This window comes from Chelon labrosus (genome assembly GCF_963514085.1).
Source record: "Chelon labrosus genome assembly, chromosome: 9".
Taxonomy (NCBI): Eukaryota; Metazoa; Chordata; class Actinopteri; order Mugiliformes; family Mugilidae; genus Chelon; species Chelon labrosus.
Window position 1 is genome coordinate 23,490,692 of NC_140359.1, and position 13,888 is coordinate 23,504,579.

Sequence of the window (13,888 nt, forward strand, 5' to 3'; positions counted from 1 at the left end):
TAGAGTCATGAATTTGAGTCTGAATTCCCCGTAACCACAGGTACACATTTGGACAAAGACTGAAATAACTGGTGACTGCTTAAGAATAACAGTGACACGTGGTGTTTCTATAGTTTAATGGAATATGAATGTACAAAGGCACGTGTTACAGTACAAGTGGTACAGACTGATTTCTTTTTTGGTTCATCCCAAGCTCCAATACATTTGATGTAGTATCACTGCATGTCACATACACAACGAAATTACGATGGCTCTCCTTAGAAGACACAAAAGACAGAAACAGTAACATAAATTACATCCCATCCACCTTCCCCGAGCCCATATATAGGTTCCTGCTGGACTGAACCTTTTAATAACAGACTTTATTGCCTGTCTGCCGCCCAATCCTGGTAACTGTGGTAAACTCAGGGCTAAATTTATACTACAGTGTGTGTGTGTTTGTGTGCGCGCTCAGACACCCTGCAGCAGTATTAATTAGCAGAGGTCAGACAGATGAGATGACAGCATGTTGCTTCGCCCTCTGCAACACCACTCCAGTTGTCCGGCATGTGCTGATATACAAACGTTTACAAACCCAAACACAGTGCAGCGCAGTGAAAATGTGTTCTGATTAATAGTTACTCTGGGGTGAAAATGATCTCTTCTTTTAGTCGTGTTGCTATTTTTGGTTCCTTGATAAAGTGTATTTTTGGTAGCGGCTCAGAGGGTGAGGGTTGAAGATGAATACTTAGATTTGTCTTTGTGTGACAATCATTTTTCACACCGCTCCAAAAATAATGTTTTCGCGTTTTGACTCGATGGAACTAGAGGCAGTGCAATCAGACGGAGTGAAGTTTAAACTGTTGAGATGCAAAACCCATCAAGCTTGTCAGGACCTTTTGGGAATTATTCAGGATTCATGTTATAAAGCCATACTATGTTAGCAAGTTTGGCTCCACAACCTTGACAAAACTGGAGCTTGGGCTCTGGTAAGGTCAGGACAGGTGTGGAAACAAAAGGTTCTGTAAACCAAGTCTGCTTTGGGGTAAGGTGGGGTTACAACAGACACCCGGTGCCAGGCATATTGAAGGCATGAAGGGGCATCGGCGAAGCTATAAAACTTAAAGACAAGAGAGCGAATTCCACCACTGAAGGGACAGGACATGTATTTTTCAGAATAAAACACGAAACATATTGACCCATTAAACTATATGTATAGCTTTTCTGCCGTTACTGTTGACCTGAGACAACAAATTGCTCAATTGCTGCAAGGGTACTATATTAGCAGGCCCAAACAGAAAGGTTACGTGCAACGTGCGTGGAGATTTGGTATTTCCAGAAGAGGACCAACAACCGAACTGACTAAGAAATAGAAGGTACACAGCTGGAGACTGAAAGGCTCCAACAGCTACAGTGACTGAGCTGAGGATGAAAACTGATTAATTTGTGAATCTAATTGAACTGAATTGATCTTGGGTATAATGTCAAAGCATGCAACATGCAGAGAGTACAAGCCCAGATCAAAAAAGCCTGGAGGTGTGTTAGTTTCAGATCCCACACACACTGGATGTAGACTTTGTCTGTTTATTACGCCTGCCATCGGCCTCTCCTTCGTATTGTGCTGGCGTCCACTGAAAATGTGGTATAGCGATTTGCTCCTGTTTTATCACGCTTGATAAAAGTCCTGTCCCCAACACATCTACATGTCATTTTATTTAGCCGAACCCACAGACATAAGGAAGTTACATGGGCTTTTATGATCCGTTGTTCCAATCTAGACACCTTCTGGTGCTACATTGTGAAGTCTGCGTTTTCATTGAGTGCTGAAGTCATGCTACATGCCGTAACCGTGGGGTTCGCCATGATAAAAAGCAGTTGTAACTCCACGATCTACCAACTATGGGTAGTTTCTCCATTGAGGTAATCGGATCACCAGCTCAAAAGTTGGGAAGGAAGCTTCACACCATCTTCAACCAACCATGATGTCTTTGTTTTTTGTTTTTGTTTGTGGTCCTCATGCTCTATATACCTAGTCCAATCTATAAATAGTCCAATCAGTGTAACGCTGTGTTCTATTTGCTGAGTGAGGTTTTGTTCCTGCTATGAAGTGCAGGTTGGGTAGCCTAAAGAAGTTGGGAATGCTGAAATCCGAACAGAATTAATTAGAGAGCTGAAATGCTTTGCATTGATTAGCTGACAATCAGGCGATGTGACGTGTAACAGCTGCAAATTTAAACGCTCAAGTCCAGTCTTAACTGAATTAGCTGAAACAGAAATGCATTGCGTTGCTTTGTGGAAAACAAAGCAGGCGGCTGAAATATATAAACTTTAGTTGATGGATAATAAGAGGCGAGGAGGGAATGGAAAAAGGAGAATGGATCGAGGGATGAGGCAAGGAGGAATGTGTGTTGAGGTCTGCCATCAGTCTAGCAGGGATCCTGGTAAAGTACTGTAATGACTGGTATGATGGTCGAGAGAGCTAAAAAAAGACTGCTGAATATTACATGCTTAGATATAACATGACTTCATATCTATTGATTCTAACCATCCTTGTATGATTAAAGTTAATGAAGGGAAAAGGGGTATACGTCAAGCCTGTAGTAATCTGATTTATTAATCTTTGTTTTAACAGTGTTGGACTCAGTGGAACCAGTGATGTTGCCCTTTGGACAGAAGGATGGTTGGCAGGGCAGGAGTAAGTTTGGTGATTGAGATGTTAGTCATTCTGGTTCTCAGTTATCGTCAACTTCCTAATTAAAAATGAACAGCTGTGCGGTGTCTGTGGGCTCTGGGCCCTCATCACATGCAATCGACGAGTCTTCAGTTTTGCGTTTCTGGACATGTCACCATCTGAGAAAGTTCCCACATGTCGGGCAGTGAGTTGAGGAATTTGGGTTATGTTTGCAAAGTGTGAAAATTACACAGAAGACATTAACAGCAATTTAAAAAATGAAAAATAAAAAAATAAAAAGTGCACTTATTCCTAATTTGTCCACTAGGGGTTGCGTTGTTTTAGTAAGAGTTGCAGACATGACACAACAATGAGACCAAGAACTAAACAGCAGATGGCAGCAATTTGCCGAAATTGCACTTATTTTTCTGAAAAAAATAAATCAGTTTGTTCATGTATTTAAAATAAATAAATACAGCACATGTGCTTATTTGCACTAAAACGAAGGGAAACATTTGGAGTTGTCATTATTTATAGATTATTGTGCTATACACCGATCAGGCGTAACATTATTACCCTTTCTGCCTCCAAAACAGTTGTGACTCATCAGAGAGTGGACCTTCTGGGGGTGTCCCGTGGTGTCTGGCAACAGACTGTTGTTAGTGCGGGGGCCTGTGCATCCCACAGATACTTGATCAGTTTGGGATCTAGTGAATTTGGAGGCCAGGTCGACGACACCTTGTGCTGTTCTTCATGTTTTTTTGAGTTGTTCCTTAAGCGTTTTTGTGTGTGTGCCTGTGTCAGGCTCCATCCTGAAGGAGTGTCATTGCAATGGGGTGGAGGTGCCTGGTCTGGTCTAGGTGGGTGCTACATGTCTAAGTAACATCCACACCAATGAATACCAGGTCCAAAAGTTTCCCTGCAGAACATTGAATTGTCACAAGATAATGTTATTTACTTCTCCTGTCAGTGGTTTTAATGTTGTGGCTGATCGGTGTATTTTGCAGCTCTGACCCACTTGAGATCAAACTGGGCTGTATATGTTTGACGAGTTTGACACCCCCGTTGCAAAATTTATTTTAAAAGCTCAGGAGAATGTGGAGTGGCTGCAGCTACCAGGAAAAGGAGCTATACTGGTGCGTGTTTGCTGTAGTTGTGCTCTGCTGCCACATTTAGATTTCCAGCTCAGGCCAGATAGAGCACACACAGCACGCAATGTCTCTCCAGTGGAGAAATGTGCGTTTCCCACGATTGCTGTAGCTGTCACAGAGCCGAGTCTGACGAGGAATCGTGTCGGTACGACGGACCTCCCTCTTTCTGCTCCAGCTGGCCGTCTGCTGGACACGCTGAGGACGGATCTAGCGCGGCTGTCAAGGGATTTCATTTCATTCCTTTCTTTTATTTATTTATTTATTTATTTATTTTTTCGGACATCGACTTTCTGAACCTGCGTGTTTTGACCGTGCCCAAGTTCCCGTTCTGCCAATCCGAGGAGCAGAAGAGGCAGCAACATGCCGGTGAAAGGAATAATGGCTTCTTATCCGAGCAAGAGCGAAAATGTCGGAGTAAGTGGCGCCGTGCCGCGATTGCGCTGGCGACGTTGCATTTGGCAACACTGACAAACTTTGCTTTAACGCAGTCACGATTTAGATCAAACTGTCCACGTGGATCGTTTCACAGTGTGAGGTGCAGGTGTGGGAGCCTGTAGTCAGAACACCTGTTGTTGTGTCTCAGGCAACAGAAAAGACGCTTGCACAGCTGAAATAATACTTTATGTGTGTGTTGCTGTTTCTAGTTGCTATACTTGAGAAAAAACTGGTGGAACAAACTTCAGCAATGTTCAGAGGTGACTCAGTCTCAGTGCAGGGACTGTGGTAACGTCCAGTTTTGACACCTTTCATTTGATATGGCTGTTCTCTTGCAGATTGCACCGATCAGCCGCAAAATTAAAACCACTGAGAGGAGAAGTAAATGACGCTGACCATCTTGTGACAATTCAGTGTTCTGCTGGGAAACTTTTGGACCTGGTATTCATTCGTGTGGATGTTACTTAGACATGTAGCACCCACCTAGACCAGACCGGGCACCCCCACCCCATAGCAAAGACACTCCTAGATGGCAGCAGGGTGCACAAAAACGTGTGAAGAACACATGAAGAACAGCACCTGGCCTCCAAATTCACTAGATCCCACTCTGATCAAGTATCTGTGGGATGATGTGGATGTGTGAGGCTCCATCCCCTCCACCCATATGACCTAAAGACCCCCCACTAACAACATCCTGTTCCCAGACACCACAGGACACCCTCAGAACAGAAGGCCCGTGTCCATTCTCTGATGAGTCACAACTGTTTTGGAGATCTACACACGATATTTGGAAGGTGGTCATATTGTTGTGCTTGATCTGTAAAAGTGAGGACTCATACCCCTATAGGGAGGCGGTGTTGAGTGTGATGGTGGAAGATGAGATGCCATTGATCTTAACAGACTGCGTGACCTGTTTGTCAGGACGTTCAGGAGCCAGTTACAGAGAAATGGATTTTATCCAAACAGCAGCAGCTTGCCGACTACCAAAGTCTGCAGAATGATGGTATTTAAAGTATAACTAAATTCCAGATAGAGCAGTCCAACACGAGTCCTTGTTCTCCAGGAGGGTGAGGGTGGCGTGGACAGACCGGTTCCTTCTGTGAGCAAACCGATGGGGGTCTATGTTGACGTTTACTGTGTGCTTTATGAAGTCCGAACCGGCGTTTCATGACTATAGGGGAGAGTGCCACCGGAGGGTTTTCATCCATGCTTCACACAGTTGAGTTTCTGGTCTCCGGAACGATGGTGGATGTTTTCAGACAAACAGACACCGCACCCTGGGAAAGTGAGATGTTAAAATATATCTGATAACATCCCTAGGTTCCCATCCTAGGTTCCCATCATGGGAACCTAGCGCTGTTGGAGGGGTTGGATGACCTGACGCAGACATGGACTGAGTCGTGACCCTAGATCGCGCTTAATTGAATTGTACTAATCCGTGCGGCCAACTACAACATTCAGACATTTTCCATTTGGCTGTGCAATGTAACATGCAAGCTAAGTAAAAAGTCCTGAACAAGTGTCTCAGGTCTGAGGTTAGTGTTTCAGCACGTTCATGAGTTATTACCAGATTTTAAACAACCTACTAAAAATAGATCAGTCGGTAAAAAAAGGACAGGATTTTCAGATAGGGTCGTTGGAGCAAAAACACAGATGAATTAAGAGACTGACATGAAGAAAGACATCTGAGGCCATTTGTGGGGCTAATTGTGAGGTGATTTTGGGTGAACTATCTCCTTTTGTTGCCCAGAAAATGCGGTGCCATGGTGTTATTAAGTGGTATGAGACTCCTGTGAATCCTTAAGTCTCGCAAATCGATTATAAAACTAATAGTTGATCAATTTTCCACCAGTTTGCTGCAGTTTTGCTCAGGAGGAGGGATGTACAGATCGTGATCCTGTGAATAAATACTCATGAAGGAATAACGAAGTTACCGCTGTTGTGCCGCTTGTACACAATTACTGGTTAGACTGATTCAAATGCTGTTACAGTCATTTTATTAACGGAGTCAGTCCTCTAAAACCGCACAACGCAGGGACCAGACAGAGTGGGGGGTTATTCCTCTGTGATCAGGACCTGTCATTGGATTTTGATAATTGATGATGTGTTTTGGTGTCACCATCCAGCCCACAATAGATGGTGATATTGATTCTCCTGCTCTATGAAGCTGTTAGTCCTCCCCACTCTGCAATGTGATTTAATACTGCTGCTGTACTGCTCGTGTAAATGCTTGCAGTGCTCCTGCTTTGGGGGTGCTTAGATGGGCCCTGCAGCTTTTTTTTAGTAAACTCAGAGTTGGTTTTGTGACCAGAACCACACATTTACCCTGGCTCATATTAGCGTTAGTGAGGATAACAACCGGAATTTTGTGATAATTGGTGCTTCTGCGAGTGTTGTCAGGGAAGGACACCAAAGTGACCGCTAGCTGATGCTGTCCCACCAGAACTTGTTCAAATTATTTGATTTTCTGGTCAGTTTTATTCAAGTTTACAAACTTTTTAACTTCTATTAATCAAAATAATTGTTATCGGGGATTTTAATTTGCATGGTGGCAGTACTACCTGTAGAGCAGCCGCCAAATTCCTTAATATCGCATACTTTAGAAGCCAGTCACACATCAGAGCTATTTTTTTTCTGTAGTAATTAACCCTATTTGCCATGAGGACCTTCTTATCAGTTATCATAAATACATTTTCTTTGAGTTCACTGTAATTGCAGAACTTTTGTGCACTAAAAAAAAATATTTCCCTCTTGCATCTACACTCAAGTATTTTTTGCTTTGATCGACATCCAAATTTGTAATGACGTTGGCTCCTTAATGTTTCATGTCTTTTAATTAGCATTACTCCACCGTGCGGGACATAGTAACACCAGTCAAGACCAGGAGGAGGGTCATTAGCAACACTCCTCAGAGGTGTCAAAGGCCTGAGCTTCAAGTCGCTGAGCTAGGGGGACGTTGCTTAAAATATCTCACATCAGTAAAGGAGGCACAGACTAAAGCTTGTTGCATACTCCGCAAGAAACGAGAAGTTTGTTCTTGCTCCTAGGGCTGCGAGAACAAGATTTTTATACGTCATGAGAAACTCAAGTGCCAAATTCCGGGGAAGTACTCATAGGCCCCTTCCCACTGCAGCATACGTCACACATGCTAAGCATTGTAGGATATGTGGGAAATGGATGAGGAGAAGCACTTTGCGTATTATTTTTGGACGTCGGGTACACACAGTATACCGAAAAAAAGTTCTGCTCTGTTGATGTGTCAGGAACAAGCTGCGAGAATAAACTTCTCACTCCTCGCAGAGTATGTAACAGCCTTAAGTTTGCAAACCTTTTCTCCCTCAAAAAGAAACCCCAAGATTTTATTTGACCTAGTTTCATCCTTTCATTTAATTTATTCGTTTTAAAAGTTTGTGGCTGTTAGGGCCAGTATTCATCTTCTGACTTCCTGCTTCTGACGTGTCCACACTTTTCAAAGCAAGCTAGGCGGAGGCAGTGTACGCTGTTCTCTGAGGGAAAATAAAGACCCGGTTCACAGAAAGTTGCGAGGGTGTCACGCTCTTCTCCCCCTTCGCTGTGTCCAGATGTTTAAGATAGTTACCGGCACTAGCCAGGCCAGAGTTAAGAACAGCTTGTCTAAAGAGCTCCCTAATACAGCACAGAGCCGGTTGACAGCCTGTTTTATGATATTGGGTGCTGGTGTTAGAGATTAAATTATAGTTAGTAAGTTTGGGCTGATAATTATCAAGGTTTTGTGGTAGTTATACAGTTTAATAATTCTTTGTGGTATCATTGTGCTGTGTGATTTTAGCATTCATAAGAGCCTTTTATACTCAAACACATATTGGCAGCTGTTCCTCTGGCCTATTTAAAGGGCCAGTTCACCCAAAATGCTACAATCACTACTTTGTCTACATATACAGTATAAGCATAGCTTTCATGAGGTCAGTTTACGATCATGATGATGAATGTTATTTCATAGTAAAAAGCCTTCAAATGTGTTGTCACTGATCCATGACTGCAAATAGTTGCATAGCTTTAGTTACAGTGTTGATATTAATTTTATTAAAACCATTATGCGTGGCCGGTTACACAGCTACAATCCTGCATAATTTTCAAGCTTTCCTCCTACGTGGCTCCAGATACAGACGGCCTTGCTATTCTCTGGTTCTCTGCAAGTTGCATCTACCGGCTGCTGCCATCTGCAGCAGCTGTGAGCGACTGGAAATAACTTCCAGCACTGCATTTTTTTTTATTTTTTTTTGAGGAGATCCATATTTGTCTCTTGTTGTTTTTGAGGTCTCTGTCATTAAACCACAGTTCACATGACATAAATCTTGTAATTTTCATGTCTGCCTGGAAAACAACAACTTTTTTTCTTGGAAATCTTTGGTAGTTTCACATGCGTGTACTTTTTAATGAATGCACTGATATTATCTATATAATATAAAATTTAGTATTGGCATATATAATGTACTTCACATGTACTCTTCTGTTTAAAGCAGCATCATGTGATTTATTTATTTCTTTATTTCTTTATTGCTGTTCTGGAGACACTGCGAGTCTGCTGTTATTTTTAGTACCTATCCACCCCACCCCCAACCCTCATGCCCCCACGCCTAAACTAATCCGCCTCTGCACGGGCTAATCCAGATTGCAAGACTTGCACCTGTGGGAAGCCTACTTTTGATGTAATGCTTTCTAAGCTACCTAAACTGAGCCAGGTCATACAAAAGCAGGATTTTGCTCGTCTCGGCGGTGTGGTTATGACAGGGCAAGGCATTCATTTTTTTGTTTTACTCAAAGGAGCGCGGAGGAAGCTCTAGGCTAGCTATGTCTAGAGTGAATGCATATGGGCTGTGCCAGATAGTCCAGCTGGCATTGGTGCAGGCATGGGGAGGCTAGCAAGATTGGGTCGACAGGATCCTGTTAAAGAGGCTGGACACCAAACAGCTTAGAGGCAGGCTGGTGTTCTGAAGCAGGCACAACATTATGTTCCTAATATTGTCTCCCTTGTGCCTCTAAAACAGTTGTGACTCATCAGGGACTGGGCATGGGCCTTCTGAGGGCGTCCTGTGGTGTCTGGCAACAGAATGATGTTAGTGGGGGGCCTTTGGGTCCTATGACTTAAGGGGAGGAGCCTCTGAATCATCCCACACACACTTGATCAGCTTGGGATCTAGTGATTTTGGAGGCCAGGTCAACACCTTGTGCTGTACATGTTTTTTTTAGTTGTTCCTAAATCATTTTTGTGTGTGTGCCTGTATCAAGCTGCATCCCCCCGGGGATGGCCGCTGCCATCAAGGAGTGTCATTGCTGTGGGATAAAGGTCTAAGTAACATCCACACGAATGAATACCAGGTCCAAAAGTTTCCCAGCAGAATACTGAGTTGTCACAAGATGGTCAATGTTATTCACTTCTCTTGTCTTATCCTGTTTTAATTTTGTGGCTGATCGGTGTATGTTTTCTCCTGTCTGCTTAAATTTGTGATAACTGCATGCATGGATGGATAGTAGTTTTTAATTTATTGCTGGTAAAAGGCTTAAGGGAGTTTAACATTGTCAGTGCGGAGGAGTATCAATAAAGATATAGTTTTAAATCCCCACTGCCTCACAGCTGCAGGATCATCGCAGAAACCTTTCACAATTTAGGTTCATAAAAGCTCCCAGTTCACGTCAAAAATGATTTGGCTTTAGATTTTGCTTTTCTTTTATTAGTTTCAACATAATCTCAATGAAAACTGACCAAAAAATTAAATTTTCTTTTGTTTTGTATTCTTCACCTCACGTCATAGCATTTATTTGTGTTCAAAAAGTTGGGACACTGTGTAAAATGTGATTAGAAATATAAAATCAAGGATTTGCAAATCATTTAAACCCCTTATTTAACTGAAAATAGTGCAAAGACAAAATATCAAATATTAAAATTGAGATATTTGTTTGTTTTTTTGAAAAATAAAGTAAAGCTGTCATGGTTTATACCTGAAATTCACTTGAACAGAGTTGATGTTTTTGCCAAACTGAGATGTGAACAGGCTGAGCTGTTGAGGAGATTTGCCAAGTTGGTCATCTTAACATTACTGGTGTTAGTGTGTATAATTGCTCTTCATATGAGTCTGTATATGAAGACGAATAATTTAATTTGTTACTGGCAAGAAATGTGTTTTAATAAAACGTATCTAGTCTTAATCTTATTTAGTAAGTTTTGACCAAGAAGGTAAATTCACGTAATGTTTAAAGTGTAGATAGAAGTAGAGATTTCATTCAAGTCATTCAATACTGTACAGAGAGTGCGTGCCATAAAAGCTGGCAGCTGGCGCCCAGCTTTGCGCCTGGCAGTTCTCAAATGTGCACTCAAATTGAATATGAGTTGGAAAAGCTTTGCAAAACAATCGATAATTTTATGAATCTTCACAAGATTTTGAACTTTCTAAGACTGCCCTGTGTTGCTCAGTGAATTGTAACTACCACTCACATTTCTTGTTGCGTCTGTCTTTCGTGCAGGGCTCCGGGATGGAAGACACGGTCTGGGAGCAGTACACCGTCACACTGCAACGCGTGAGTTTTCCTCACCTGTGCTGTCAGCCCGAGAAAAACGCCCGTCCATCTATCTGTTCATCTGCCGGATGAATCAGTATCTGGGGACCAAATTTTGCATTGATCCTGGTTTAATTCTAATAAATCGGAAATTCCCATCACATAGATCAGGGATGGAAAACATGTGGCCCGTGGACCAAAACTGGCCAGCCAGAGGGTCCAGTCTGGCCCTCAGGATGACTTGAAAGAAAGAATGAAATTTACAAAGAAGACATTAACTGCAATTTTTCAGTAGAAGTATCTGCTATTCCTAATTTGTCCACTAGGTTTGCATTGTTTTTCAGTTTGTTCATAAAAGGTAAACACTTTCGTAATGTTCCTGTATGTCTTTCCACCAAAACAATTTGGAGTTGTCTTTATTTATGGGTTGTTATGCTTACGTTTGAGATCAAATCGAGCTATATGTGGCCCCTGAACTAAAACGAGTTTGACACCCCTGACGTAGAACATCACGTTGCCTTAGAATAAATTCTCTACATTATTAGATGGACCAAATTTTATCCAGTTAGTTCAATTGTGTTTGTTGTTAGCCAATGTAGGCCCAGCTGTTCATTGGTACTTAACATTTTTAAAAGGCCATGAACAAAAAAGGAAAAAGACTGCAGCTATCTTTCTTATGAAATATACATATACTTAAAGCAGGGGAACATAAGAGTGTCTAATAGGCAGCATACAATATTCCATTTACTGATGTTACATAAACTTAGATCTAAATTATACAGAAATACAGAGGGCATCCCTGAGCTATATCAGAAAAAGTCTAAGGTTTCAAAATTGTATGATCTCACAGTGCACGTATTATTTTTATTTTGAAAGGCCACTATTTTGAATAGCTCTGTCCTGACCCTAGCTAACCCACCCTGAGGATGACTTTCCTCAATGGACTGTGTCCACATCACTTTATTGGAGCAGAAAGAAATGAGCACCCAACTGAGCACCACTACTTACAGTTACATCAGCAACCCTGTCTCGGTGTATAGCATTTATACACAACTAAAGAGCAAAATAACATTTTGAAAGACAGTATTCATTCAAGTAATGAACATATCTACCAGCAGATGATGAACTTAACTGCAGGCTTTCCCTGTTGAGGGATTATTGTTACCTAATACCATGTGACACTTTTGTGTCAACCCTTCGTCCCATGCCTGTCTTGTCACCACCTTGCCATTACTTTTACTCAATTTTGAACCTGCAGGTGTTGCCCCCTCTTCCTTGTCAGCAGTAGACTTGTAGCATTGGCTTGAACGTCAGCCTGGCCGGAGTAACCAGCATTTCTCTGTTGTCCATCATCTCCTTGCCCTCCACCACCTACTTTGTTGTTATGGTTACCCATGACTACTCGAGTGGGCTGTCGTTGAACTCTCGACCTCATCACAAGTCCTGATCCTGATTACCATTCAGCCAACTTCGATAGCAGATGTAATGTTGTGGCAAACACAATGACCAGTTGTGCATTGTGTCACTGTAGCTACTTCATGCTTTTGCCGTTCTGTTGCCTCGCGTTGAATCCACCAAAGTAGTCTTTCATGAGAACTCATGTCTTACAAGGACGACTGTAGTGGCCAGCCAACGTTGAATGGGGCCATCTCCATTATTGAAGTGCAGATGGCTCCATTATATGAGACAACAATGTCAGTCGTGTTCTTTTGCCCTAGGGATTCCAACACTGCTAGAGCCTAACCCTAACCCACCCTTCTGATTTGTATGGGAATCTAAAAATATGAAAGCTGAGTGCATCCAAATAGTTGAAAAGATACAAATTCAGTGTACCATAAATCTACAATAGACAACAAATTCTGTGTTAGTGTCGCAGTTATAGAAAGTTAACAATGCATCTCCAAAGTCCACCGACAACTATGGGATTATTGCATTTTATTTATTGAACTTTGATTCCTTAGTTTGGCCTAATATCCAGTGGCTAGCTTTGTGAATATGTTGATTGATCCTGCATCTCTGGCATTGATCAGTCCACCACAGACTGGTAGAATCTGCAATCCCCTTCTTTCCTACTGCCTCTGTGATTTTAAATACAAATACTCGTAATGCTCAACAATTCCAGTCACCTCACCCATGATGTTTATGACCTCAATCTACTTTTCTCCCTCCATGGGTCTTTCAGCCTTTATTTTTGTCTTCAACAAATTAAACGCATGCTAGATCGGGTTGAGATCAGGTGTCTGACCCTGCCATTACATAATATTCCAGTATTATAACTTCAGCGACTCCTGGCTTGCTCTCACAGTATATTTTGGGTCACTGCACAATTGATTTGCTGCATTTGGCTGAATGTGAGCACACAGTATATTCCCTTACACTTAGGAATTCATCCAGCTGCTTCTGTCTTCTTTCATATCTATAAACACTACAGATCCAGTGCCCACACTGTCTCCACCTTGTTTTATAGTTGGTGATGATGATTATGAGCTGTTCCAAGCCTTCTGCATATTATTTTCCATGTGTCTTTTAGGTTTACTCTTCAGGTTTATGGATGGTTTGCGCCTCATGCCAAGCCTTCTGTATTTGCTCTCATGAAGTCTTTTCTCTGTTGCTATAAATATACTCAGCCATACAGTAGTTTGTAGAATTTTAGTTAAAAAAAACCCCAAAACATTTCAGTCGCCTTCATCACCAAAGGCACAAGACATAAGTCAGTGTATTGAGACGGTACTTGACCTTGTTGATTTGTGTTCGTCTGAAATTTAAATTCAAGTATAGTGTGGCCACTACAGGCATCCTCCAGAGGACAGTCATCAGACTCCAATGTTGTAATAATAGATACCTTCTGGTCCCAGAGTAGACTTCACTCTGACCTTCTGAACCACCTTTCTTACTTCTCAAAGTCTTGGTTCTGCCATCTCAAACCCTTCCTGTGCTTCTGGTTTGTTCAGGAGTCTGTCACACTCCATTAGATTCTGGTTCCTCCTTGGGTCACAATGTTCCTCTACTTCCTCTCTTTGGACAATGTGGCTTGCCACTCCATTTGTCCGTTGTGTGGTGGACTTGTAGGAAGTCAGTGTAAATGCTTTCTTGCTCTGTTTCCAAAGAGATGAAGGCT

At 42.1% G+C, this 13,888-nt stretch overlaps 1 protein-coding gene across 1 annotated transcript in view; it reads left to right on the forward strand.

The window, feature by feature from the left end:
* Positions 1-3,995: 3,995 nt before the first annotated feature.
* The window catches only part of LOC311493709 (tight junction protein 2-like), a 31,024-nt gene continuing 21,131 nt past the window's right edge, over positions 3,996-13,888 (forward strand). Inside the window, exons 1-2 of the mRNA XM_084552478.1 lie at positions 3,996-4,215; positions 10,738-10,791. Of these exons, the coding sequence (XP_084408604.1) occupies positions 4,162-4,215; positions 10,738-10,791 (108 nt within the window). The 5' untranslated portion in view covers positions 3,996-4,161. The remainder of the gene's footprint in view (positions 4,216-10,737; positions 10,792-13,888) is intronic.